This window comes from Alternaria incomplexa (genome assembly GCF_024043165.1).
Source record: "Alternaria incomplexa strain BMP 0042 chromosome Unknown scaffold_2, whole genome shotgun sequence".
NCBI classification, from domain to species: Eukaryota; Fungi; Ascomycota; class Dothideomycetes; order Pleosporales; family Pleosporaceae; genus Alternaria; species Alternaria incomplexa.
Window position 1 is genome coordinate 1863268 of NW_026249851.1, and position 26055 is coordinate 1889322.

Below are 26055 nucleotides of genomic sequence, written 5' to 3' on the forward strand. Positions count from 1 at the left end.
TTTGGAAAGAAGGCCTGAGAAGGCACAGACGTGCTTTCGCGTATCCTTTTGAATTTGTACAATTTGTGTGCAGGAGAAAAGAGTGTGGAAAGACTCGGGGGACTTTATGTATGCCCTAGTGAAACGTCACGTGCGCCTTATCGATTGAACGAGGATTCATCATATCGTTCGCCATGGTCGTCGCCACGGTCGTTTCAATCCATACTCTAAATCACCCCGTGTTCTTTTTGTATCCTACAACACCAGACTATCTCTTCAACGTCTTCTGCTTCTCCGCATCCACAACCACCTTCTCACCCGCAACCCTCAATCCCTTTCTCCTCCTGACCTTGTCTACGTATCGCTTGGCGACATTCTCTCGGTCCGCCAACTCACCCAAATCCTCGAGCTGATCTTCGGTGAACGGCACCCAGAAGGGGTCTTCGTCCAGCATCTCAAATCCAGCGAAGCGCAATTGCGGGCTTGCAGAGCCAGAACTTCGCTTTCTGATCTCGTCACTGAAGCCGAAAGATTCGGCAACGGGGAGAAGCGCGTTGATGGTAAAGGTCTGTGATCCGGTGGTAGATGCAGAGGAAGTAGAGGAGAGTGTTTCAGACAGGATGGTTCCGCGGCGGCGCGTCAAGACTGCGTAGACGCGACCGAGGACGTCGGTGGAGGCTTGAATCTCACAACTGTACATTGCGAGAAGCATGCGAGGTGACCAGTCCAGGAATCCTTGGTGGATCGATGAGCGTACGGCTTTGATGACTTCACCTGTTAAGCGACCGCGGTCCTGTGCGCTCTCGTCATCGGGGATATTGAGTATGACGTCCTCAAGGAAGACGGCGATGCCCTGGACGGGCTCGGCGCAACAGGGGCCTTGCGCGGTGGCAAGCTGGAATGAGTATGAGATTGTAGAAGAGAAGGTGCGTGCGGAAATGGTGCGATCGGCGGGGTTGTCTGCGTCGGCGTCTGGGGATGTTGATTCGCGGAGCCTGCAAAGAGTTAGCAATGAAGCGAAAACGTAGATAGGTGTACGCACGCTCTACCACATATACCATCCTTGGTTGCATCGACGAGAATGTTCGGTCCTATCCTACGAGGCCCAAATGCTGTGATCTTCTCAATGACTTCGGTCCAGATTTCCTTCTGTCCCTTCGCCTCTGCGAACGCTTCCTTGAGCTGCTTCTTGAACTCCTCGAAACTCAGGCTCTGTCCAATTTCACGCTGTTCTGCTTCTTGAATGCCATCGTCCTCGACGCCATGTACGTGATGTGGAGCATGTTCTCCTTCGTCTTCGGCTCGTCGATCCGAGTACAGCTTCTTAATAGCACCAGCATTCTTCCCTAGGAATTCGGTAACACTAGCTGGTAGTGGGCGGACTCGAAGGCGTACAGAAACGTGCTTGCTAGCTGTCTCGCCAACAACAGTTCCTCGTGGTAGGTTGGGGTCCTTTGGCGGGTTCATCTCTGTTGCAGCCACGATCGACTCTCGGTATGGTACGATAGGCTCACCAGCCTGAATCTCGCACTTGGCGAATCGCTCTTTGAGATCCTTCAGGCATCGCTCAAGATGCAATTCACCGGCTGTCAAGATGACATGCTCTCCACTTGGCAGCTGCTCGTACTCTGCGCATGGGTCACTCTGAACGAGGAGCTTCAGACCCTTGATCATCTTGTCTAGATCGTAGGGGTTCTCGGGTTCGAGCGCAACACGCACAATAGGCTCTGAACCCATCTGAACACCAGCAAGATTGAGCGATCCGGGAAGCTGAGAACATAGCGTGCCCGACTTCAAGATGTGACCCTCGAGCCCACCGATACCGAAAACGACACCAGCGGGGACAGTTGTGAGAGGCTCTAAGCCTCGCCCCATCATCAGATATAGCGCAGTGATCTTGACCTTCTGCGGCTCCGGAGCGGCGTGTGGGTTGGCCGGGGTAAACTTCGGGCCGAGGACGTAGACTTCATCGCCGACACTCAGAGTGCCGGAGAAGATCCGTGCGAATCCGATGAGATGCTCGGCTTCTACGTCCGGCTCTGGTGTCTCTTCGACAGGCGTCTCAGTCTCGCCGATGGCGGCAGAGCTCAGAGCGTCGGTGACACTACCGACATCAGCATCCTCGCCGTTGGCGATAGCCTGCTGCCGGGCGATCTCTGCTCTCTTCTTTCGCCCCATCTCCCTGGCTTCTTCAGCCGTGAGCGCACCACCTCTTCGTTTGTTCTGTGGTAGTTCGCTGGAGGGTATGGAGATCATCTTGCTAACGTAGGCTACGACAGGATCGTCCTTGGAGGCCTTGAAACTAGTCATGGCGTCGCGCACCCCTGGTGCAACGTAGTCGGCGCCCGGGGAGCTGTCGATGAGTTCAGGCATGCGCTCGGATTGCGCTTTCGAGGGTGGAGGCAGGTATTCGGTGACGGAGACTAGTAAGGCGGTCGATAGCGGAAGCCAAGCTGCGAAGAGTGCCATTAGGAGCGCGCGCGGGTCGCGCGACCGCATGATATGTGCTGGAAGGTTAAGGTTGAGCGATTTGGTAATCTTCTCAACCAAGGCAGGATCTCTGTAATGGAAGGTATAAGTATATTGCTATGATACATGCAGACAAATCACGCAAGGGAAGGAAATCCACGCACCCCTTCCCGTTGTTACCTCCTGTGGTGGCCTCATATACGGCCCATATGTTGTCTAGGACGAGCTGAACGAACATGGGCTTGAGGTGGCGGCCCTTGAGATGCTTGGAGCTGAGTACGCGCTTCGTCTTGGGGTCTAGGTAGAAGTCGCCCCAAAGTACCTTTTCGAGGATGGAGCGCTTGATGCCTAACTTCTTCTCGTACAGGCTGGCGAACTGTCTTACCGTGAATGCCCAGCCGTCGATGGCACTGCCGAAAATCACATTGTTCTTCTCTGGGGCGAAATATATGTCCTCGTCATCCTTTTCCTCGTACTCGGCGGGCGTGTTGGTGGTGTCTATGCTGTCGCCGTTTTCTAGTATGGATGAGGATCTTGAGTCAGTCTTCTCAGCTGCAGCATTTAGTCTCTCTTCCATCTTCTCGCGCCATCGGAGGTCATCTTCCATGCGCTCGCCTTGGTAGAAGCTGCCCATGACGGCGTTTACCTGTTCGAGCAGTTTGCTCAGATGTGTATATGCCTCTCCAGGGCTCATCTTCAGTTCTGTGATTAGCCTGTCCATCTTGTTGATGACGAGTAAGGGCTTCAGCTTCTCTATCCATGTCTGTCGCAGGACTGTGACAGTCTGACTACACACGCCTTCGACGGCGTCTACGAGCACGACAGCGCCATCGCAGAGACGTGATGCTGTAGAGACCTCGTAACTGAAGTCTATGTGTCCGGGCGAGTCTATGAGATTTATCAAGAATTCCTTTTGCTCTGGCTGTGCTTCGGGCGCAGACCGTCGCAGCAGGGAAAAGTATAGCGAGATGGCGGACGACTCCATGGTGATGCCGCGCAGCTGCTCGTCCGGTCTCGAGTCGAGGTAGCGAATCTTGCCGGCGAGCTTGGGGGAGATGATGCCGTTGGTGGCGATGAGGGCGTCGGTGAGGGACGTCTTGCCATGGTCCTGCTGCATTCAGCACATGTCGCCGTCACGCGGACAGTCAACGTACCACGTGAGCGAGGATGCAAATGTTCCTGATGCCATCAGCCGCCTGCTGCAGCGACACCAGCTTGTCGCTCGGAACGACGGGCATCCTGGGCGAGCGTGGTCGAGACTCGGAGCTAAAACTGCTGAGGCGGTTGTCGTGTTTCGCGTGTCGATGTGACCCAGTCGGGCGCGGGCAAGGCCGTTTCGCTGCAGATCAGAGGCGCGAAGGCCAAAAAGGGCAAATTGGAGGGGTGGAGGGGATGCAGCAGTGGTTGAGGTTACAGATTCGTTGTGTGGTTTGGGATGGGCGTTGAAGATTTGGATGAAACAGAGGCGCTACCACCCCGCCGCGTCACTATGGCTCATGGATAAGCTGCACCCTGACATCAGACCCTGCTGACGGCGACAGACGCCCAACGGCCACCCTGCGGTCGCGTCGCATCGCGTGCGTGTTAGTCGTGGGATCATCGTCGCCGGTCTTTTGCTTGACCTCACCACTGCGACTCGGGCCTTGGTGCTGGCCACGTCCTTATAGCCTGTGCGCCTGCCGTTGCTGGTGTGGTTCGTGCCTGCCCCATGCCCATGCATCGCCCCTGTCGCCCTTGCCGATCTTGAATAACAGTTTGGATATAACGACCGCGCTCGAGCACCGCAACGCCCCTATAGCCTCCCGCCTGCCTGCCTTCACCCATACCACTATCGACCCCGCCTGCCTGTCCGTGAATGTGACTCCCACCGCCGACATGGCAGCGACACTGGACGGCCAGCACACGCCCGCCAAACCCGTGGCCATCCGCTCTGCTGGCATGAAGCTGGACCCGCCCCATATACAGAACCTCAAGATTGCGAATGCCAGCGTCGACATCATGTCGCCCGTCAACCAGAACGGCTGCTTCGAGTTCGACCGCATCATCAAGGCCGGCACCGTCGTGAAGCGCACGCGCAAGACAAAGGCACGCATGCACGCACGCTGCCGACAGGCACGCCATGACGTCTACTAACACGTGCACAGCAATGGAAGCCCGTCTACCTCGTCCTGCGCCCCAACTGCCTCTCCATTTACAAGGACAAGGACGAGACGAAGCTGCGCCACCAGATCAACCTCGCCGAGATCACGGCCGTCGCGCGCCAGCGGGACTCGAAGAAGAAGATGGAGCACGTCTTTGGCATCTTCTCGCCCGCCCGCAACTACCACCTCGGCGCAACCACCGACAAGGACGCCCAGGAGTGGGTGCACCTCATACGCACCGAGGCGCGCATCGGCGAGCACGAGGCCGAGATGACTGTCATGAGCCCGACCACCGGGAGGAAGACGTTTTCAGGCTTCGGTCGCGCGGCCAGAGAAAACATCGTCTCCAGCTCCTCCGAGACAGAGCCGAGGCCCTCGAGCTCCATCGCCCCCGAGCACATGCACAGCGCCCGGCGTCCCTCGCAAGCCCTTAACTACTCCGGCGGCGAGCGCGGCTCCATCTCCGACTTCGACTTCTCCGACACCAACCAAGCCTCCGCCCAGTCTCTCCCGCGAACGCCGCAAACACAGCGCAATGCGAGCCAGCAGAGCAACATCGGCGCCACCCCCACCAACGAGCGCGTAGTCTACCACGGCTGGCTATATGTTCTCAAGTCCAAAGGCGGCGTGCGCCAGTGGAAGAAGATCTGGGTGGTCCTGCGGCCAAAGTGCCTTGCCTTTTACAAAAACGACGACGAATACTCCGCGACCCATATCATTCCCTTTTCCAGCATCATCGATGCTGTCGACATAGACCCAGTCTCGCGAAGCAAGCAGTACTGCATGCAGGTCATATCTGAGGAGAAGAACTACAAATTCTGCGCTTCCAATGAAGACTCGCTGGCCAAATGGCTCGGCGCATTCAAGAGCTTGCTGGTTAAGAAGAAGGAGCTACCACAAACACGCATACAGCAGGCGACCCCCACCGCCATCAACACGCAGCAGCAACCCCAATCGTTCTTACCGTCACCCATCGCGCCAGCTCAGCAGCCTCTCACAATCAGATGACCACTGCTCAACATACCCGACACCCACTCTGACAACAATTGTACATACGCTGGCACACGTATACCCTCACCAACCGACCTTCCACCGCCACCACTAATCGCGCAAACATTCTCTAACCCCATCTCCTTACGATACCATCACGATTTACGACCTAGCCTTACCGCCGCCCATTGACGGGGCCCTTTGATACCAGTTGGATACTTTTGCTCGACGATATTGGATATTGCAGCATGTTCCTTCGCAGATTGTTTCCTTTGTCCAGACTTGTCTCATCTTGTCGTCAACAGTAGTAGCCTTTGTAATATGCTTGTCGCCCTTGATCTGGGCTTGAATTCAAATCTCATAGCTATGTTTGATGACTTCGCGATCTTTCGTGCCACATGACGACTGCTACAACTTGTGGCTCTTGAATCTACGATTAGACTGATGGAGAACACATGTTCGAAGCATGGCGGGACGGCGCGCTTGCCCCTTTTGCGGCCAATCAGGATGGCACGATAGCTGACCAAATCAGACGCTAGGCTGGAGTCGAGCTGAACCCCGGAGAGGCTGAGGTCTTCATGTGCAACTGCATGCACATACTAGCGTCTGACTCTCACTCTTCCTTCAGTTCAGCTTTTGGCCCCCACACATCATGTCTGCCTTGTTCTCGTCCCGTCCCCTCTCCCATGCCGTCGCAACTCCGCTCGCCAGCTCTCAGATCACCCATCTATGGAGGGCCAAACGCAAAATTCGGAAGCCACGCCGCATCTCCCACGTCACCCACGTCAATATCAGGCTGAGGTGCGCGAAGCTTCCATTGATGAGCTTGCGCACGATGATTTGTACGGGGGCGGAAACCAGCCCCGACACGTCACCTTGAGCCCTGAAGGTGAGGAGGCCAAGGAGGCAGAAAACTCGCAATGGATAGCCGACTACTTCACCGAGGAGCCCATCGATTTTGCTCAAGAGCTTCAATCGACCAGCGCGGGGCATCAGCAACCCACTACCACGCGCAACGATGGTCGCTCATGGAGGAATTCCCGGCGACCGTCACGACCCCAGCCACAAAGCACTTCACGTGTAGAGCCTGGGACGACTAGTTCTAGAAACGAACTGGCGCTCAGATTTGAGCTCCCGCGCCGGGTCTTAACCCCCGAAGAATCAGAAAGCAGTATCATCACAGAAGACTTCAGTGAGAGAGAGTCATGGTCATTGAGCAGCGAAGAGGATACGCCTCGGAGAGATCCCCCAGTTCTACAGCCCAACCGCTATGCGATGCATCCAGTGGACATCGAGGGCAACAGACTCTCATTTCAGGTGCGGACCAAGCCTTCGAGCAGCAGCATCGCCTTGAGTGAAGAATCTGATAAACCCGAAAACAAGGAGGGCCTGGGAACAGAGAAGAAGGAACCGGAAGACAAGAATTTGGAAATACGGAGAATCACCAGAGCAGTGGCGATCGAGTCTGATACCCAGAACATGCTTGAAGTTCACACTCTACCAAGTCTGGCGAGCCCTCGATTGCGAACAAGCATAGCAACAACATGGTACCACCTCAATGGTAGTCATCTCGACTTTGATCGCTTCGAAAACGTCTGCCTCACTATCCCACATTTGTCTGACCGCCTACAGGCCCTTATCCGCGAGATCTTGTTGAAACTGCGAGGCGAAAAGATTAAGCCATTTGTAGGCGGCAGGTTCATCGAGCCGGGGACCGTTCTTCGAGCCGACGAATCCGATCCAACAGACACACAGTCCGTGATCTTCAGCTGCGTCCCTTACTTCAGTCTCCAACAAGTTGCAAAGCCTACTACTGGGCAAGAAGATGCACTGTTCTCTCCACGTACCTTGATGCAGGCTTTGTATCCGTATGAATCTGTTCGTGAGAGAGATGAGGAACAGTCATACAGGAGGTTTGGCAATGATCCGATGAATAACATCGTTCATGTCCCCAGCCTGTGGATCATCAACATTGGATCTACTGCTATTGTGACATACGGACACGAAACCCTGCCTACAGCGATGAAAAATTCTATCGGCATTGTTGAAGAAGATATTAGGCTTCTTGGCAGACAGAGCATCACGAAGAATACTCTGACCAAGGTTCACATCAACAATCGCGACGGGAGCAGCCTCATATATCCCATAGGTGATTTCAGATCCTATTTCCAGCTGGAATCGCGAATTCTCCACAGCAATCCGTCTCTCGAGGGGCCCCTTGTTGGCGAAGGGATCAACTTGAAAGTCGAGGGTGTGGATGGAGGTACTATTGCCGGGGCCGGGAACTGGAAAGACATTATCTCTCGAGCAGCCCAGCTTGTCTCAATCACCATTATGATTACATATGACCAGATTCGTGACGGAAGAGATGAAGAAGTTTCAACCGCAGAACCAGCGGCTGTCGGCTCCCCCACATGTGTTCCGCCCTTCTTTCACTGGTTGCAGTCCAAGACCAACGATCTTTCTCATAGAAGTGGGAAGCCGGTAGTACTCGGTACCACCGGGAAAGACCGGTCCATCGCCTGCCTGGACTACGTGGAGAAGCTCATGACGTCGAGGTCTCTTGTTCGTTCAACCAGTCCTGTAGAAGATGCTTTCACCTCAACCAACTACTACCACTCCTTGCCTGAGACGGTATGTGAAGGCGTTTCCATGCGACGGTCCGAATTACAGGAGCTTGTCAAAGCAACGCCTCTACCGGAGTCGGGTTCCATAAACCACAAGATGATTGTCACCACTCATTGCGGTAAGATTTTGACAAGATCAGTCGAGTTTCTCGACACTGTCTGCAAAACTTTGGGTCTTTTCGTAGATGACCTAGATAGTAGCAGCATGCTTCGAAAGCTATCGGGCGCACTGCAAAACATCCATCAGCAAGTAACGACCATTGCGCAACGTGGAGCGGTTGAGCCCGACCCAGAGGAATACACGAACTCTGATTGGAAACACCCTGACATGCTAAACAACCGTATCTGGTCCATCCGCACCTCCGCTTGGGAAGTTCCATCTTCACTCCCAGAATCCAGGAAAACACTGCAAAGGTCGATTCAGCGTTGTGGAAGATGCAGACGCCCATTCAGTAGCGCAACATCTGCAATGAAACATCTTGTGCGACATGTGGAGAAATATTCGGCTGGGACTGCACATCCTGACGCTGAGATACCGAGTTTCGAAGAACTGCAAGACTGGATAATCAATTCCGTACAATACCGGCGCGAACTGACGAATGCGAGCGCTTTGGTGATTCTTACACATGCTAGTGAGATCTCCAAAGACTTTCTAGTTCGAACCAAAGAGCTTGCCGAGGGTGTTCAGAATGAAGATGGACAGTTATCGTCATTGTATACGCTGCCACAAGAACTGATTCACGCATTTCAAAAAATTGTGATCTACTACCTGGCGATCGAGCGAGCTTTGCACGAGAATGAAAAGACGTATGGACTCGCCCCTCGGTTTCAGGACTCTCGCAAGCTTACAAACGATCCATACTCATCGAGAGATGTCGAAGTACTCAGACGCTTTGGATTCCAGGCGCGACGGTCCCTGCGCAAAGCTCGGTTTCTGTTCTGCGACATGGGTAGACCCGAGTTACCATTGAACCTTCGCAAGCATCTTTCCCTGGGACCAGAATATGTGTCTCTATGGTTTATGAGAAGGTTGCTGATGAAGCCTCTCGAGCAGTCCAAGACTATCGGCGACATGTATCATGTGTACGTCTCCAAGGTTGTAAGTACATTCAATTTCAACACTACATCTCTGAGAGAAGAAGTGAGGAGCTATACACGCTTCGAAAGCAGCGAGAATACGACATGATACATTGTTAGACTTTACTGACATGTACTAGCAATTCGAAATCAATCACAGACCAAGCAAGCGCCTTCTGCGCGCCATCAACTTGATTCAAGAAGAGTTACAAGTCTTACAGTTAGTAAACACCTGGCAAACCAATCTGGTACGAAATTATCTCCAGGTCACCGATGACAGCACATATGAGAAGCTAAGCCTATCTCGTCGGGCTATGCATCCTTACGAGGAAGCTCTGGGAAGGGCCTGCCTAGATCATCTTTCCCTAGTTCGGCTAGATTACGTTGATCTAATGCGACGTTGCGCCCCGCTCTCCGATCGCACGAAACAGATCTTGGAGATCAACGAAGAAGATCATGGAAAGGCTATCATGGTCTTCACTGTCGTTACAGTCATCTTTTTGCCATTGTCATTCGTTACAAGCTATTTCGGTATGAATGCCTCTGACATCAGAGACATGGACGAAACACAAGCTGTCTTCTGGAGCGTTGCCATACCACTAACCTGCGTCACCGTGGGCTCTTGCCTACTAATCGGTTACAATGGCGATAGCATACGGGACCTACTATCGTCCATGTACCGCAAAACAATGAGGAAAGAGAGAGACATTGTGGAAGCCGCTAGTATAACCGTCGCGCAACGCCAAGGGCCGTCCAAATCCAAGGGCGGTTTAGACAGCATCATTGACCCGTTTGGCGCAGCTTATGACGCATTCCCTAGTCGACGGCGTGATTTGTACAGAGCGAGTTATGGCGATGATGATTTTGACGAGTGGTATGTGCCAGACCACCCTATGAGCAAGTCCCCATATCTTTCTCAACCATATTCGTCTGGTGTTCCAGCGAAGGGACAAAACTCTTACTCCAGTCCGGCACCCCTAGCAATCGAAGCACGCCGGCAATCACTATATCCATACCCACATGTACCCGACAGAAGATCGTCACGTATGGACTACAAAAGTTCACCATACATGCCTTACAAGGAAGCTGCGCCAGTCCGCCCTCGTCCACACCACATAATGAAGGGTCACTACGCCAATTCGAACGACCTGTTCAACCCATTCAGTCCGACCAGTCATGTCGATCCGTATGCAGATGGTGATCTTCGAAGCAGACTTAACATCTACGGTCATCCCATGTCTCATATCCCACCTTACCCACCACCACGACGTATGTCAACAAAAGACACAACTACCCGCTCACGCTCGAGGTACTATGACGACGACGACGAAGACTGGATCAAAGGACCAATTGTTAGAACTACTCGCCAACGCACGGAGTTCTTGGATTACTCTGACGACGACGATGACGAATGGTACACGTCCACACGCGGTGGTGATGTCGACTTGAATTCCAGATATACACGACCTGGTAGGTCACGGAGCGGTAGTTGGAGCCTTAGCCGAAGTCGAAGCCAGAGTCGCGACCGGTTCTACGAAAGAGCACCCGTGCGTCGCGTCCACTATGCAGATGAACCTGTAGAAAGTGTCAGACACCGTATCCCATCTGGGGATCGTGATTCATATGGCGCAGACAGTGTTTCAGGTCGCCCACGAAGGGGAAGAGGGCAGGACCATGCGGGGCTAGAAGAGGAGATGGAGAGGCTGAGAGAGGAGGCTGAGAGGGAAGAGAAATATCTGAAACGGCATAGGTATAGGTAGAGATTAGGCTGAGAATCTGCAGCGATCCAAATTTCGTTTCGGCCTAAAATCCGATGTTGATGTTTGCTGAAACGAAAAAGAGTCATACTGTGCTTGGGTGAGGAAGATCTATCTATTCCATGAGTGCTTTGACATGACTGTGACGTGACAGTCCAATCCACAGTATGCGACCCGAGCGAGATCCGTAGAAACCCACGATCGAATATGTACAATTTTCAATAGAAGAAAGACGAAGTAGTTTTAAACACCATTTAATTAACTATTACTACGGAAACACGGCAATAGCGACAAACTAGGAATTTTCGTTGACCAAAAGCTTTTGACAGCTTCAGGTCCGCCCCGGCAACCATCTCCCCATTACGGGCGCAATTGTCCTACACTACTCATAAACCGCCGAAAGCAAGAAAGAAGAACCAAGAAAACATGCTATTTGCTACTCATGTGCGCGTGCGCCGTGGCGCAATCGTGGTATCATCCATGATCAAAAGGTAGGAAAGTCGTAATCATGATTCGCAGCCCCAAGCGTATCGGGTATCACTGGTCGACCAACAAACATCTAAACGCGGCCCTGGAAGACGGGGTTCTGGTCACCGAAGGTAGTGTTATACTCGCCGGGGGCCGGGGCACCAGTGGGGTGAGCGGGATGAGTTGCTGAAGTAGTTGTGGCAGTAGGGTCGTTCAGACCAGTTGAACCAAGGCCAGTGGAGCCGAGGCCAGACGATCCAACAGGTGCGGCGGTGCCAGTGGTGTTGAAAGCATCGTCAACCTGAGTGCCGAAGCCTTGGGTGCCAGTGGTGGAAGGAACGCCGCCGGCGAGACCAGTAGCAGCAGCACCACCCATCAGACCCTGACCAGTGGTAACGCCTTGACCACCGCCGAGGCCACCAGCGTTAGTGTATTGGCTGTCGTACTGGTTGGCGGATGGGTTGATGCCCTGCGAGGCTCCAAGACCGCGAGACTCCTCACTGGTGCTACCGTAGCCGCCTGCGCGACCGTGGGGCTTGCGAGTGACCTTGCCAACCTGAGGCAGGCTGGAAGTCTCCTTGGCGGAGCCGATAGAGAAGATGGGGCTCTCCCACTTCTCGCCCTTGCCGGCAAGCTCCTTGTACTCAGTAGCCTTGGAAGAGATACCGCCGGGTAGGGAGATGTTCTTGAAGATGGAGTCGTGCTGAGTAACAGCCATGTTGACCTGGGTGTCCTTGGTCTTCTCCTTGACCTGCTCCTTCTTCTGCTTGCCTTGCATGATGCGGTGCTGCATAGCAGAGGCGTAGCGCTGGTACATGTTCTGAATGTTCTGAGGGTCGGGGTTGCGCTTGGCCTCAGCCTCAGCACGGTCAGCCTCAGTCTTGATGTCGAAGAGAAGGCCGTCAAGCTGGTTGGCGGAGTCCTTGATCTGCTTCTCCAAGACCTTCTGGATGACAGGACGCATGACCTTGAGAAGAAGGGGCTTGAACATGTTGAAGAGGAGCTTGTGGTTGCTCTTCTTCATCTTGATCTGAAGGTTCTTAATGTCAGACTCAACCTTGGTGACCTTGAAGAAGTGGGTCTGCGCGTTGTTCTCGCGGGCCTTGTCAGCTGTCTCCATCTCAACCTTGAAGCTGAAGCCGGAGCCACCCATGAAGATGTCCATAACACCCTTGTCGGTGATGGATGGGAAGCCTTGCTTGCGCTTGATGTAGTAGGAAACATCCCTGAGATCCATCTGTACACCCGAGACAGAGAGCATGACCTTGTTCTTGTTCTTGCTCGAGATGGACTTGCGTCCCCAGCGCCAGTAGTTGTCCGAGCCGAACTCCAAAGAGTTGGGAGCAAGGTTATCACCCTCGATGACGAGGTTCTCAACGACGGCGTCGACCATGGGGTCGCTGTATTCGATACGCGGGATGGGGACGTAACGGACGTTCTCGAAGATAGACGGGAGGATGACGTCGCTCAGGTCCTTGAGAAGGTGGGGCTTGAACACAGTCTGGCCGTTCTCATCTTGACCGAGGTCAAGGAAGAGCTTGTTGACAGACTCAGCGAACTGCTTGTTCTGCGGGTCAGCGTCGAACTGCTCGCCAACGAATTTGAACTCGTCGGCGATGCGGTCAGTGTGTCCACGGTAGCGGCCGCGAAGGAGGCGGTGACCATCATCGTAGATCTGGTTCCACTCCTCGTTGCTACGGTCTTCGAGGATGAAGCCCTGCTGTTGGAGAGTCTTGCGGATGAACTGGTTGATGCGAGTGAACCAGTTCCTGAGCTCTGGATCCTGATCGGCGTCCTTGTAGACCTGGTTGATGGACTCAATCAAGTCATCGAACGAGGTGTTGTTTGCGAAACGCTCAAGAAGAGTCTTCATGTTGGTCAGCCATTTGTTTTCCGAGAAGAAGCCTAAATACGCACCTTGAGATCAGCTTCAGCAGTAGTTAGGGCATCGTTCTGATGCGCACCTTGAACAGAACCCTTGCCCTGCTGGCCAAGGTTCTTACCATGGCCGGAGTACTGCTCGGCGAGGTTGAGTAGGGTCTCGATGGCACGCTGGTAGTCCTGGTGGCCCTGAATCTCGACTACCATCTTCTTAAGACGCCAGATGGTCTGCTCGCGGCGCTCCTCAGGCATCTTGCCCTTGAGGTAGTTGTTCATCTGGTCGCGACGGGCGCGGGCCATGTTCTTGTCCTCCTCAGAAGTGTTCGCGTCAACCTTCTGCTTGGCAGCATCGAGAGCACCACGGGCGTCGACGCCAGTGCTCTGGCCAGTCTGACCCTCGTGGGCGCCAAGTTGGGCGGTGTGCTGGGGGTCGCGCGAGCCATCAGGGTTGGCAGCCTGGTTGATGTCTTTGGCATGCTCCTTCAAGTCACCCTTGGCCTCGTCCTTGTTCTTGTTGCCGAAGGGCAGACTGCTCTTAGCTTGGTTGCGAAGGTTCTCACGGTTCAGGTCGGAGGTGTCGTGCCAAGTGTTGTCCTCAGCAGGCTCATCTAGCTTGTTGAGACGGTCTTCTGAGGGCTTGACCTTGTTGGCGGTGTTCTGGGCGGCATCGCCAGCCATGTCACGGAGCAGAACGGTGGCATCTGAAAGCAGCTTCCTGAACTGGCCGTTGGAAATGAGGAGGGTACCGAGAGTCCGTAGACCGTCAAGCGCCTCGTTTCCGTGCTGCTTCGCTGTGTCCTTATCAACAGGGGCATTAGGGAGGGCGGCGCTGTTGCCACCGAGGTGCTCTGCCTGCCAGATGAAGTCCTGGAGGAGGTTGCCCTCGTTCTTGGTGAGTAGTAGGATCTTGGCCTGCTCGATGACCTTCTTGAGGTCGGTCACCAGATGCTGACCCTCGCTCGACAGCTTCTTGGATGGTGAGTTGAGCGACCTGTGGGCCAGCGCGGAGTTGAGCGCGACATCGATTTGCTGGTTGGAGGGGACCTTTCCGTTAGAGAAGGCTAGTTGTGGTCAGCGCTTGTTTACATTTGCGTGTGCGACGCGAAGGGCATCGACGCGCCATTGCACGTGTTCACATACCCTCGAAGATGCCGTACAGCTGTAGCTTGTTGTTGACATCCTTCTCCTTCTGCTTCAAGTCCACCGGACCTGCAGTCTGTTAGCAATGTTTGGGGGCAAAGCGGGGTAGTTAGACATACGATTTACGGAACTCATGGTGTAGGACTGCTTCTGTGGGTATCAAGGTGGGGTATCAAAATGCAGACGCAGAGCTGAAAACAATGGAGGTAGGGTGGATGGGTATTTCGAGGGGATGGGTATCAAAGTGGTTCGTGTGGGAGGGAGGCGGGTGAGGGCAGAAAGCAGCTTTGTATTTGGGCTGGCTGGGTAACACGCGCGATTGCAGCAACTACGTCACTGCGTCGTAGCTTGCCGCTTGCGAAGAGCCTGGACTTGGAACAGCGACCGACCACGACCAACTTGCCTGACCCCGCGACTACCGGCCACCATTTTCCCGCTGCCAGCGATCGAATTCCGCGGACACGCTCACAGAGCGCGGCGGCCCAGTTCCCTGACGATGTGCCGTCCAATGCCACAACTGTCCACGTTTTGCCTGGGGCAGGAGGCCTGCCACGCCCAAACGAGGTCGCCCTGGCCTGTATGACGGAGCCTCTAGGTATGTTTGGGGGTTCGATCGGCGCCAGGTTTCCCAAAGGATGCCAAAACATGTGTCCCGCTTGCGTCATGGGTAATTCGACAGCGCCACACCTGGCAATCTCGATTCCGTCTGATGCGAAGTGTGGCGCCGCCCAGCCTAGCAAACTCTTCCCTGCATGTATCAGACAACCCCGTTTCCTGCGGACTTCCTGCTTGCACACGCCTTCTCACCCCCTCGCGGAGGCCGTGATGCTCTCCTTTCCTGTCGCTCTGTCTAGTTCGTTGCGCCACACCTGGGTATGGAGGGATACCAATTGGCGACACGCTAGACGGCTGGCCTTTTGCTAGCGCGAGTACCGCCGGCCACACCGCTCGCACGATGACGACGTCCATCTTCGAGTTCACGATGCAATCTCGTGGGGCGCCTGCTCATTCGCCGCCCGTCTACTTCAATGGGTCCTGCTGGCGCGTCGCCCTCATGTTCCCAAGTTCGTGCGCGCCACACACGCATCAGACGGCTCCGACCCCAGCACGTGAAGTGCGGAAACCGGGAAATTCCAGACAAGGCCAATCCTGGAAGCGCTCTCCCTTCAGATCTGCCCGCCCTGACCGATCTTGTACAGAACTGGTCGACGTGCCTGCGTGCTAGGGCGTAGATCAGCCGATCCACTGAGCCTGTCAGGCGCTACTTGTGCCTCAACCTACAAAACGCTCTTACTAAAAGTTTGAGATACCATTTTGCTCCTGTCCCTGTGCTCGGAACGTTCCGATCAATCATGTACAAAGTTGTCAAATGCACGAACCATCGGAGGGTTAGTTCAGAAGTCAACGATGTGTCCGACCACACCATAGCCGCACCGGCTATCCCTACTAGCGTCGTAGTGTCGTCTCAACGTCAAAGAACTTGCCCCTAAAGTCTATGCCTTGCATGGCCGCATTGCTTAAGCTCGGGAAGGTTTGTGTCTTTAGGGTTCTCAGCGTGTACTTGATGCGAACATGCTGTCGTACAAGTATGTTGGAAGTGTCAAGCAGGCGGATCATACCTGGGTTACAGCCCAGAAGAAGGCGAGGCGACCGTGGACAGAAGAGGGGAGTACTTTGATTGCTGCAGACGCCGACCAGCCATTATCTACACAATATAGCAGTTTCTACAAAGCCCTGAAGTTGACTAGGAGCTATCCAGCGATGTAGCAGTCACCCGTGGACTCGGGCGCCAAAATTCGTCTCCTTCTCCTCTCGACCACCCGACGACATGCATACCTCAAACAACCACTATGAGTCTTCCATGAGGCTCTCGATGACCTTGTCCACCTCGTCGATAAGCGCACCGATCGCGTTCTTCCCGTTCTCGATCTTCGCTTTAACAACTGTAATCGATTGGTAGTCGATATGGACGAAGATGCGGAGATACGCCGGACCGCTGGCTGCGGTACCGTTGACTGTGGTGGCGTTCAAGTTGCGGCTCATGATATACAAATTGGTTATTCCCACCTTGGAGAGATCCTTGGACTGTTTGCTGACAATGATGGAGGCGATATTTTCTGACAGATCTCTTAGCTTTGTGACTTACATGGGTAGAAGAAATGGCCAGTGGTGGGATTGCGCGTGCAACACAACCGACTTCAAGTATCGACAACGATACCCTAGAAGAATGATGGCCCAAAAAAGACTCAGGGACAGTTGTACTTACGAGCCAGCAATAAAATGTTCTTGGCTTCATTAGTGGCGTTCAAGAGACTGCCGGCGTCCCGAAAAGGTTGTAGCAGCTCTAAAATTCGGTACTCAAGGGTATGGTCAGAGATTGGGACATTGAAGGCCTTGACGGAACTTTGCACTGGGCTATTGAAGGCGGCATCCTGGGGCCGCGGAGGTAGGGAGGCATAGTACTGATTAGGATATGGTGGCGTGTAGGAACTATGTGAGCCCGACATCATGTATATCGACATTGTGGAGTAGAGATTGTGCGCGGGATAGTGAGAGTCTGGGTACGGTCAACCCTATATTTATATCCCTCGGAACTCTGCGTTACCGCCAAGGTGAGCTAAGAAGCTCGTGATGGATTTGGGGCAGTATTTGACCCTTCATTGCTGTCGCAACCTTTGCGGCCGATAATTCACTCTAATCTCTCTTCGCCAAGATGACCACAACATTGACGCCATTGATACCATATCTGCATTCGGGATCACTCAGTTGATTATCACACTGGCAGTAATTAAGCGCTTGGTAAGCTGTTTGATTAATTCTCGGGTGTTTGGTTGGAACCCGGTATACAAAACGGCCAAGGAGAGTGGCATTCTACTGTCTACGCTACCACCTTCTAGATACTGTACGTCTGTTCATCCACCCAGAGGAACTACCTTGGACCATCTCCGCGTAGTAAATAGCTACCATTCCCCTCGTCATCACTAAGTGGCATCAACTCAGCTTTTCTGACGACTCTGAACAGAAACCCCGGATGAAAGACCGCCATGATAACCACCACGGCGAACATGAGCGCCGCATCGAAGACATACAAGTACGCCTCTGTCTGATACACCTTGCTCTCTGGCCCTTCAATAAACTCCGCCAACCGGAAAATGCTCCGCACAACGATAAGCACACTGACACTGTACAAAGCCCACATGTAGCGGCGCCACTTGACATGTGTTCGCCGTGACGTGCTAGTGGGCTCGTTATTCAACCTCCGATGAAACACCACCGCCATTAGGATGAAGAAGCCGAAAGCAACCAATTGCGTACCCAATCCTGCGATGACAACGGTGGTTCCAGTCTTCACTCCGTCTGGGTCACCGGAAGCTTGCATCGCCGACCCCATGATCTGACATACGAAGGATCCGATATCGATGATGACGTATATCTTCGTAGTCCAGCGCGGGCTCATTACAGCGTGGTGCGTAGCATCGAGAGCGCGAACAAGACGACCGAGCGTCATGTAGATGGTGGCTGCGAGAAGTGGTGCGGCCGCGAGGATAAGCATGAGTTGAAGGAGATAAGGGCTGCCTTGTCGGATATTCTTTGACGACCAGGCGCGACCGTAGTAGCCTGCTGCTTCGCCTGTGGATCAAAATATCAGCGATGTGCTTTGCGTAGAGGGTTCAAGCACGAAGGCAACTGACCTACGCAGCCCAGAACGAATGGAATGAAGAACCAACTTCGTAATGGAATGAGCATGATGAGATGCGTCAACCCGCCGATCGCGAATAGTATGAGAAACGTGTAGCCGGCGCCTGCTGAGGGCGTGTAAGGGTAAAGATCGAAGTCGGCTTCGCCTCTAGGAATGATGTCGTGAGACGCCATCTGCGGATTTTGGGTCGATAACAGCCAAGGAAAGTGTTGGAAAGCAGAAAACAATAGATTAAAGACAGAATGTGTACGGAGATGTAGAAGATGATGGAGCGAATGAAGATACCTTTCAAGACACGACTGCGCGCCGTTACTATATACACATCCTGACTCGGCACATTCTTCGCATTCAACTCTTTCGTTCTCTTATCTCTCTCAAGCATTACTACAAGAGGCGCAGCGCCGCGCGGCATCTTTTAACACCATGCTTGGTCGTTTCGTGCTGGTCTGTGGGTCGCGTAACGAAAGAGAATACGCGCCAATACGCCTCGCGACACGCGAACACCCTACCACACCCATTCCGTCCGCTTCGTTGTGGTAATAGTAATTCTGGATGTTCAAGCACCTCAATTTGTCTTCCCGAGCATCGTCAGACTCAATGGCTAACATGGTTAAGGGAGTTTTGGGCAATATGTCAACATGAGGCTAATCACGAAAACGGAGTGGACGGCAATATCTTCGCGGGAATCGATGCTAGCCTGCGAACGTTGTTGATAACAGGTTTCCTTTATAGGGGTACTATCGTATACACAGAAACAACGTTGATACAGTTCCGAAAGCAACGGTGACCGAATGCGCCTAGAAGATGGCGATAACTCCAGGTGGACTTCCAATACCACCCCTAACATGTAATGGAGCACTTGTCATGAAGAAGGTGTACCGGCCCATCTCCTTGCATCTCTCACTGAGCTTCTCAAGATCCCACATCTCGCCGATAGCGGTACCCCAATGAACGAGGAGCCACTCGTGTAGGCACCATCCGTCGGTAAACTTTGGTGGCCATGCTTCAAAAGCGACAGTATCACCAGCGATCGCCGCGAGGTGACGGTCGTAGAGCCAACGTACTGTCTTCTCATTGGCTTGAACACCAATCGCGACACTATGGTCGCGAGTACCGCTCTTGCGCTCCGCTTCGTTCGCGTTGCTAGTATCATCAGTTATGGCTCTCAAAGTGGCAAGACAACATACTTGTGCCATCTTACGTATCCGCTACGAATCATCATAATGTCTCCCTGCTTCAAAGTGGTGCCTTGCCACTTCAGTGTCTCTTCAATCTCCTCGATAGGAATCTCATGTCTCGACACCGCACTTGGTGCCTTCTTCCCGTTCTTCTCTTCATACCAACTAAGCCAGTCGCAAAGCACACCTCTTCCAACAATGCCACCTCTTTCGCACCACTTGTGCGTACCGTTCGTGACGCTGTTGGCTGCTTCTTTATGCGAGAGACCGTTGTAATACATGCCGCTTGCTTGATGCGCGAAATGCTTCAAGCTATCCCACTGAGAACCAGCCTGAGTGTTGATGTGAAGTTCGTCATCGTTCGCACAGAACTCGGAGAAGTCCGCAAAATCGATTTGCTTTTGCTCGAGCTCTTTTCTGTTGAACCCTGGAAATTGCACGTTGTGTAATTCCCAGTCAAGCTGGATGTGCTCGCCGGTGGAGATCTCTTTGGAGGCCGCTTTTACGACATCCGAGGTGAGCAGGTTGATAGCTGTAGCCTGTTAGATACACGATTGCTGTATGAGGTACAATTTGCTTTACTTCCGACTTCATCCTTTTGCCCGTCTTTGTCAAAGAATCCCCATATGCTGCCCTGTGGCATACCCTCGACCTTGGGAAGGTCGTCAAACGCCGGGAATTTGTACTCTTGTTTCGCCATGTTCACTGTATCAATACTTCTGCTATCGTAGGTTAGAAGATGTTACTCTACAAAAGACTTCAAAGTTACTTTGGAGAAGCTTGATATATGGGGCATTGTACACCGAGGTCAATCCGGACCCCGCATCCAATGCTGATCCGCACCTGGGCATCATGTGGACGCTTTCTTTGCTATGGCTTCAATGACGTTGCAAATCATCATTTAGTGCGTCGCGTGTATGTGCTAGTCATGAGCCGAAACAGGGTGGTTGGTAGCCGGACCCGCTTCCGAAAGGTGGAGATGATGATGGTTATGGTCCGCTTAGCTAATCCGTCCGTTCGGCATCCGAAAGATAGTCAAAGCGCAATGGCACCATCCCTCTTGCTACGAAGACACCTTTCCAGCAACTACCCAATTCTGCTCAACTATCCTCTGTAGTACCATATATTTCATCGTTTCGGTCACTGTGGAGAAACCTGCCCACACGGCCCAGCATATAGCTCGCCTTCTTTCGGGTTTTCCACGGCCTCGTCGGAGAAGGAACAATGCCCCGCTCCATTTGATTGTACTTCAACAACACCCCATATTAACTTCTTAACGGCAATTTCATCACCTCTTTCCTTGTCAGCGGCTGACAAGTGACAAGCTGCGCTCATGGCTGCACTACAACTGCCAACCAGATTGGTTCCTGATCGCAAAGGAACGAATCCTATTCCGACGCCGACAATGAGAAGGAGACTCGCAACAATGATCCCAGATATCATAGCGATGGGAGAATAGCCGCATGTATATCGTACATCTGATGGCACACTATCACCGATCCCATAGAACTAATGTAATCGTCAGCTATCACACTAAGTTCAGAACATGTCCAGGCAAAGAGCCTACCTCTATGGCGGCAAAGAAGATGCTTTGTGATATCATCCAATGTAGCAATCCACTGATTGCCATAAGTGGTACTGCAAACCGATACGGTAGCGATAAGAAGTATGTCGATCTTTGCAACCCTCTCGGGGCGCTCGAAACCCTCAATCCCTTTCGAACGTATGAATACGAAGACCATTCCTTTCCTAGCAGCATACACGTCAACAGGCTGTTGTATGAGAAGTAGATGATCGAGAGCACAACCTGTGGCACGTTGGCTATGAGAGTGTTGCCTATTATGGAGTCGACATTGTGTTCACGTGGATACTCGATTAGTGTCCGAGCGTCGATGGCACCAAAACCCAACGCAGCGAGATTGCGAAGGGAGTGACTTTTACCAGACCGGAGATAACGTAATCCGTAGGAAAGAAATCCTCCTATGGTTGCTATTGAGATCAGAAGCCTGGGGGATGTTAGTGAACTTTGTGATGCCAGAATGACGCGTGCGCACCTACACAGTGAAAGTGCTAATACGACGGGTTAGGCTTGTAGCATCCTTCCATCTATACGTACGACGTGTCCATCTTTTCGGTCCAGCAATGAAATTGTCTCTCGCACTTTCGATGTTCTTGGAAGAAGCGAGGCACATATTCCGAGTCCATGGGTCCGGCTGTTTCAGGAAAGAGACCACAGCGTCACCCATTGTCATGAGTGGCTGCTCCCGGATGCGAAGAGCAACATGGAAAATCAATATGGCCTTGATGAAATTCAGCGCTGTCACCAAGGATGCGATAGGAACGCTCCACAGAACTCGACACTCTGACTCCTTCCTTTCTCGCAAACAGTACTGTATGGGGCCTCTCATGTAGTAGAATCCAAACGCACTCGGGCTATGTTCGGTCATGCTTGATATGGTCCAGTTCTGTGCTGAATTCCTGATCTCATCTACTACCGCGTCGCAGGACTTTGGGTTTCGTGAACTCGGGTCCGCATCCGGATGGTTCGAACAAATCCACTGAAAAGTATCCTGTGGGACATACTCCCAACCACTCGTGAGCGAGTATGTCCAGAAAACCGCCGAGTTTTCGTTATTTAGGTAGTCATCGTCTGTCCTATAATTATCGATTTGGTTTCCCCACACAATGTCATCAGACTTGGCTACAACAAGTAGATCGCCTCTATGCGTTTGCAAGGTTGTTGCATACGCATCGATACAATCAATGTTGTCAAGCCTTTGGAAGCGGTCTTCTTGGATCTTTTGGTGTATCTCCCGAGTGAAAGCAAAGTCGGCACCTTTGATGAGATTCGTACATCCTAGGCATTCTGGGCTGTCGACGAAGTTTTGTCTAACGCCGTAAACTTCGTAGCTGTACGCTGCAAGAGACAGATACACGACCGAGTTATAACTGCTTATATTAGTCTAGAATAGGGTTTTGCATCCATCTATTACTTACAAGAGATGTAGAGGTAGTGATGAGAGCGCTAGAGCTGACCAAAGAAGTACGCGCTTCTTGCTAATGCGACGTAGATTTCGAACGCTTAGGACACCTATGTCCATCCACTGTCCTCGAGAATGGGCGACGTCGATCTCCGTTCTGGTTGGAGCGGATAGACACTGCATAACGTAATTCGATGAAGACAACAGTATTGTACTCAACAAGTTGATGATGACATGAAGTACTGCGTTGATTTTGCGCGCACGATCACAGTCCCCTCTGAATAGTTCACCGCTATCAGTATTGGTGGCCCATGCTATAGTGGCGATCAGGTTTGTGAGAAAGACTATGGAGGCTGCGATCGCGCAGTTGAGGGCGCCGAATCTCCAACCTTTGGTGAATGTAATTCTGGACTTGTTCAAAGGTTCGGAGTGCGGCATCTGCATGTGGGTAAGGTTTTGTAGTTCCGATGCTGTGATATCGTCATCTACCGGATGGCGTTTGCGATGCTTGTACTTTGTAGAGAAGAAGCCGAACATGATGATGAACTCCACGGATTGTATGAGCGTTCTGAAAGATCTCATAGCAGCCATCTATGCATATATTTGTACTGGTGTTTGTCCGCCCTGCCAAGACCCACGCCTCGTAAGCAGAACGGGGGCGGCGGAGGATTGTTCATCATTGGTGCTCCCTGGTACCGGTCAGTATAGTCTCACTCAGCTCATCAGTCCACGTGAAGCCGCCCGGTTTATCGTTACCAGACCTTCTAGTGGTGCCGTCCGACTAGATCCCGCCACGGCTTTACCGGCTTTAAAAGTTACGCCCAGTCGCAACATAGTTTACGTGTCAGAAGGCGGCTTCGACTCATGCGCTTTTGCAATCAACCAGTTACCTAGTTACACGCTTGCTCTGGTTTTGAAGGTTCTTGCGATGTATTTTCTGTTAAGGCGCAGAGCCCCCAAGCGCTTAGAAAGCTGGGCTGGAAGCTCATCTCATTTAATACTAGATGAATGTTGGCCAATGTGCGCAATCCATTGCGCAGGGAAACATCTTCACTAGGTTACCTGGGTAGCGTTGTTGGTCGGACGGCATGACCTGTCATGTCAATGGTTTGCGACGATCTCGAAGCGCGTCGCTGCTGAGCAGGCGCGACGGGTTGTGCAGATGGCACTAGCTCATAAGGCTCTGTTGGTGTCATTGGTGGTTTGAGGTCTCCTACTTGAGTGAGATAACATTTCAGATCGAAGCGAGAGAGATAGTGGCTGTTGATAAGACCTCGTGGTTATCGAACGCAGATGCTGTTGGTGTGACTGCTGGCACGGCGCGTGAGTGGGAAGGGGGCAGACTGTTTTGTATTAGCTCCAATGCTCCGACGCGTTCGCTCGCTAGCCCGATTTGGACATCCGAAGCAAGAAGTAAACGAGATAGCTTCTGGCTGGAAACGTCTTTGAATACTTCGAGCTCATAAAATACAGGATATGTGGCAGATTTCCAAGATGCGCCGCGCCTTCTAGACGGTCGGTCCAACGCGTCATCAATCCCCAGCCACACTTTCCGCATTTCCGGGCAGGCGTAAGCCAAGCCAACCTACCCCGCCAGCAGCTGAATCGCAAACCTGTGGCTGTTGCTCATACACATCCTTACCTAACTTGCCCCCTCTATACCGTACCATGGCCGAACTAATATCAGGTATCTCGAAGCTCAATCCCTTCGCGAAGAAGGAAGTCGATGATGAGGAGAAGGGCGATTTTGTCGACGCGGGAACTGTAGCGGGCGGCGGTCACGCCGCAAGGCAGTCGCATATCACCAAGGACAAACTACGTGTCAGCGAAGCGCTCAAGAGCTTCCTAGTCAAGGAAGGTGTTTTGCAGGAGTCAGAGGCTGGAAAGAAAAGTGAAGAGCCGACTACGGCGTTGCGAGAATTGCTTGACAGGAGTCACATCAATGTCCCAGCAGAGGTTATCGACAGGAACCATCCACTTCCCGAATACTTTATCAGCTCATCTCATAACACATATCTGATGGCTCATCAACTCTTTGGCGAATCGCATGCTTCTGCGTACGAGATCGCGTTGCATACTGGGTCGCGTTGCGTCGAGATCGACGCCTGGGACAACGACGACAACAAGGAGGAGCCGAAGGTCACGCACGGGTTCACGCTCGTGTCTAACATACCCTTCCGCCAAGTATGCGAGACGATCCGCGATGTCGTTGACAAAGAAGCTGCCAGTGAAAAGAATGCTGCACCTATCATGATCTCCCTAGAGAACCATTGCGACGCGCACGGGCAGCTTCGCCTCGCACAGATCATGCAAGAAGTCCTCGGCCCCCGACTCCTCAGCAAGGCCATCCGCGACAAGGGCACACGCGAACAAGACGACCCCAGCAAGCATGAGCATGTCACCCTCGCTGAGCTTGGAAACAAAGTGGCGGTCATTGTAGAGTACCATCTGCCGAACGAAGAGGAGAGTAGCAGCAGTGATTCGAGTTCGGACGAAGAGGAACAGAAGCAAGCCCGTCAAGAGTATGATGCGAAAAAGAAGGCTGCTAATGCTGGTACTATTGTCCCTGAACTGGCCGAGCTAGGAGTATATGCTCAATCAGTCAAGCCTGTCAACAACTCTTGGTTCGAAGCGGAGCTTGAGAACGCACCACACCACCAACTCATCAACGTCTCGGAGTCGGGTCTGAAAGCGCATCTTCCCGCCAATAGCGCCAAGATAGCAAGACACAATGCGCATCATTTGATGCGCGTCTACCCCAAAGGAACTCGCATTTCTTCGAAGAATCTTGCGCCGGTACCATTCTGGGGTATTGGCGCCCAGATCTGCGCTCTCAATTGGCAAACCTTTGGCGCAAGCTCCCAGATCAATGAAGCGCTCTTTGCCGGCTCCGGTGGCTACGTACTCAAACCAGCTGCGCTACGTGCTGGTGGTACGGGTAACCTCAGCACCGGACGCCGGAAGAAACTTCGCTTGCACGTTGCTGGCGCCACAGATGTTCCCCTGCCCAGTGACCGCGAACATGAAGACATCAAGCCGTACCTGACATGCACACTCGTTCATCCTAACGACATGAACAATTTGCCACCCAAGCGCAAGACTGCTCCTTACAAGCCCCACAAATTGACCGGTTTCATGCACAAGGACAACTCGCCCGCAAACGATCCTATCTGGAAAGACGTCCTGGAGTGGGAGTATGAGGATAATGAACTGACATTCCTGCGCCTGTTGATCAAGAGCGACGACAGTTTCTCTCGCAATCCCATCTTCGCCGTTGCCGCGGTGAGACTGATGTACGTTACACCTGGGTGGAACTTCATTCGGATGCTGGATCTTGGCGGACACGAGACCACATGCACATTGCTCGTCAGATTCGAGCAACTAGACCTATAGGAGTGGTGGGCCGGGAGTGAGTACGAGAGTGACGAGCCTGGAGACTGCGGGAGAGGCTGGTTGTGTAAAGTCGCCAAAGTGCGCGAGAAGTTGTGCGGTGACGGAGGAAGATTTTGAGCATTCCATTACTATCCTAAACCTCCTACAGCACCGCATCCAATTCTAATGAAGTGTTTTCGGTTGCATGCTTCTGCCTCTCGGCATCATAGCCCGAGGTTTTCTCCGATGCTTGCAGATCCTTGCACTCACGACCCTAGACCCTGAAGGTTCGACT

General features: G+C 52.8%; 7 protein-coding genes across 7 annotated transcripts; 2 read left to right on the top strand and 5 right to left on the bottom strand.

Annotated features, from left to right (window-relative positions):
* Nucleotides 1-247: 247 nt before the first annotated feature.
* Nucleotides 248-3686, bottom strand: J4E90_002134 (uncharacterized protein; the record flags this gene model as incomplete). Its single annotated transcript, XM_051431715.1, has 4 exons — nucleotides 248-974; nucleotides 1022-2539; nucleotides 2613-3556; nucleotides 3603-3686. The coding sequence occupies 4 exons, from the start codon at nucleotides 3684-3686 to the stop codon at nucleotides 248-250; spliced, it is 3273 nt and encodes a 1090-aa protein (XP_051294849.1).
* Nucleotides 3687-6308: 2622 nt separating this feature from the next.
* On the top strand, nucleotides 6309-7431 carry J4E90_002135 (uncharacterized protein; the record flags this gene model as incomplete). The annotated part of the gene is made up of 3 exons (XM_051431716.1): nucleotides 6309-6628; nucleotides 6686-7333; nucleotides 7386-7431. 3 exons carry the CDS (start codon nucleotides 6309-6311, stop codon nucleotides 7429-7431), a joined length of 1014 nt encoding a protein of 337 aa, XP_051294850.1.
* Nucleotides 7432-11599: 4168 nt separating this feature from the next.
* Nucleotides 11600-14664, bottom strand: J4E90_002136 (uncharacterized protein; the record flags this gene model as incomplete). The annotated part of the gene is made up of 4 exons (XM_051431717.1): nucleotides 11600-13375; nucleotides 13426-14450; nucleotides 14530-14598; nucleotides 14649-14664. 4 exons carry the CDS (start codon nucleotides 14662-14664, stop codon nucleotides 11600-11602), a joined length of 2886 nt encoding a protein of 961 aa, XP_051294851.1.
* A 1713-nt stretch (nucleotides 14665-16377) lies between these two features.
* J4E90_002137 (uncharacterized protein) lies at nucleotides 16378-17039 on the bottom strand (the record flags this gene model as incomplete). Its single annotated transcript, XM_051431718.1, has 2 exons — nucleotides 16378-16657; nucleotides 17035-17039. The coding sequence occupies 2 exons, from the start codon at nucleotides 17037-17039 to the stop codon at nucleotides 16378-16380; spliced, it is 285 nt and encodes a 94-aa protein (XP_051294852.1).
* Nucleotides 17040-17458: 419 nt separating this feature from the next.
* On the bottom strand, nucleotides 17459-18402 carry J4E90_002138 (uncharacterized protein; the record flags this gene model as incomplete). Its single annotated transcript, XM_051431719.1, has 2 exons — nucleotides 17459-18159; nucleotides 18222-18402. The coding sequence occupies 2 exons, from the start codon at nucleotides 18400-18402 to the stop codon at nucleotides 17459-17461; spliced, it is 882 nt and encodes a 293-aa protein (XP_051294853.1).
* Nucleotides 18403-19026: 624 nt separating this feature from the next.
* On the bottom strand, nucleotides 19027-20107 carry J4E90_002139 (uncharacterized protein; the record flags this gene model as incomplete). Its single annotated transcript, XM_051431720.1, has 3 exons — nucleotides 19027-19372; nucleotides 19417-19939; nucleotides 19990-20107. 3 exons carry the CDS (start codon nucleotides 20105-20107, stop codon nucleotides 19027-19029), a joined length of 987 nt encoding a protein of 328 aa, XP_051294854.1.
* Nucleotides 20108-24056: 3949 nt separating this feature from the next.
* Nucleotides 24057-25781, top strand: J4E90_002140 (uncharacterized protein; the record flags this gene model as incomplete). The annotated part of the gene is made up of 1 exon (XM_051431721.1): nucleotides 24057-25781. The coding sequence occupies one exon, from the start codon at nucleotides 24057-24059 to the stop codon at nucleotides 25779-25781; it is 1725 nt and encodes a 574-aa protein (XP_051294855.1).
* Between the last annotated feature and the right edge of the window lie 274 nt (nucleotides 25782-26055).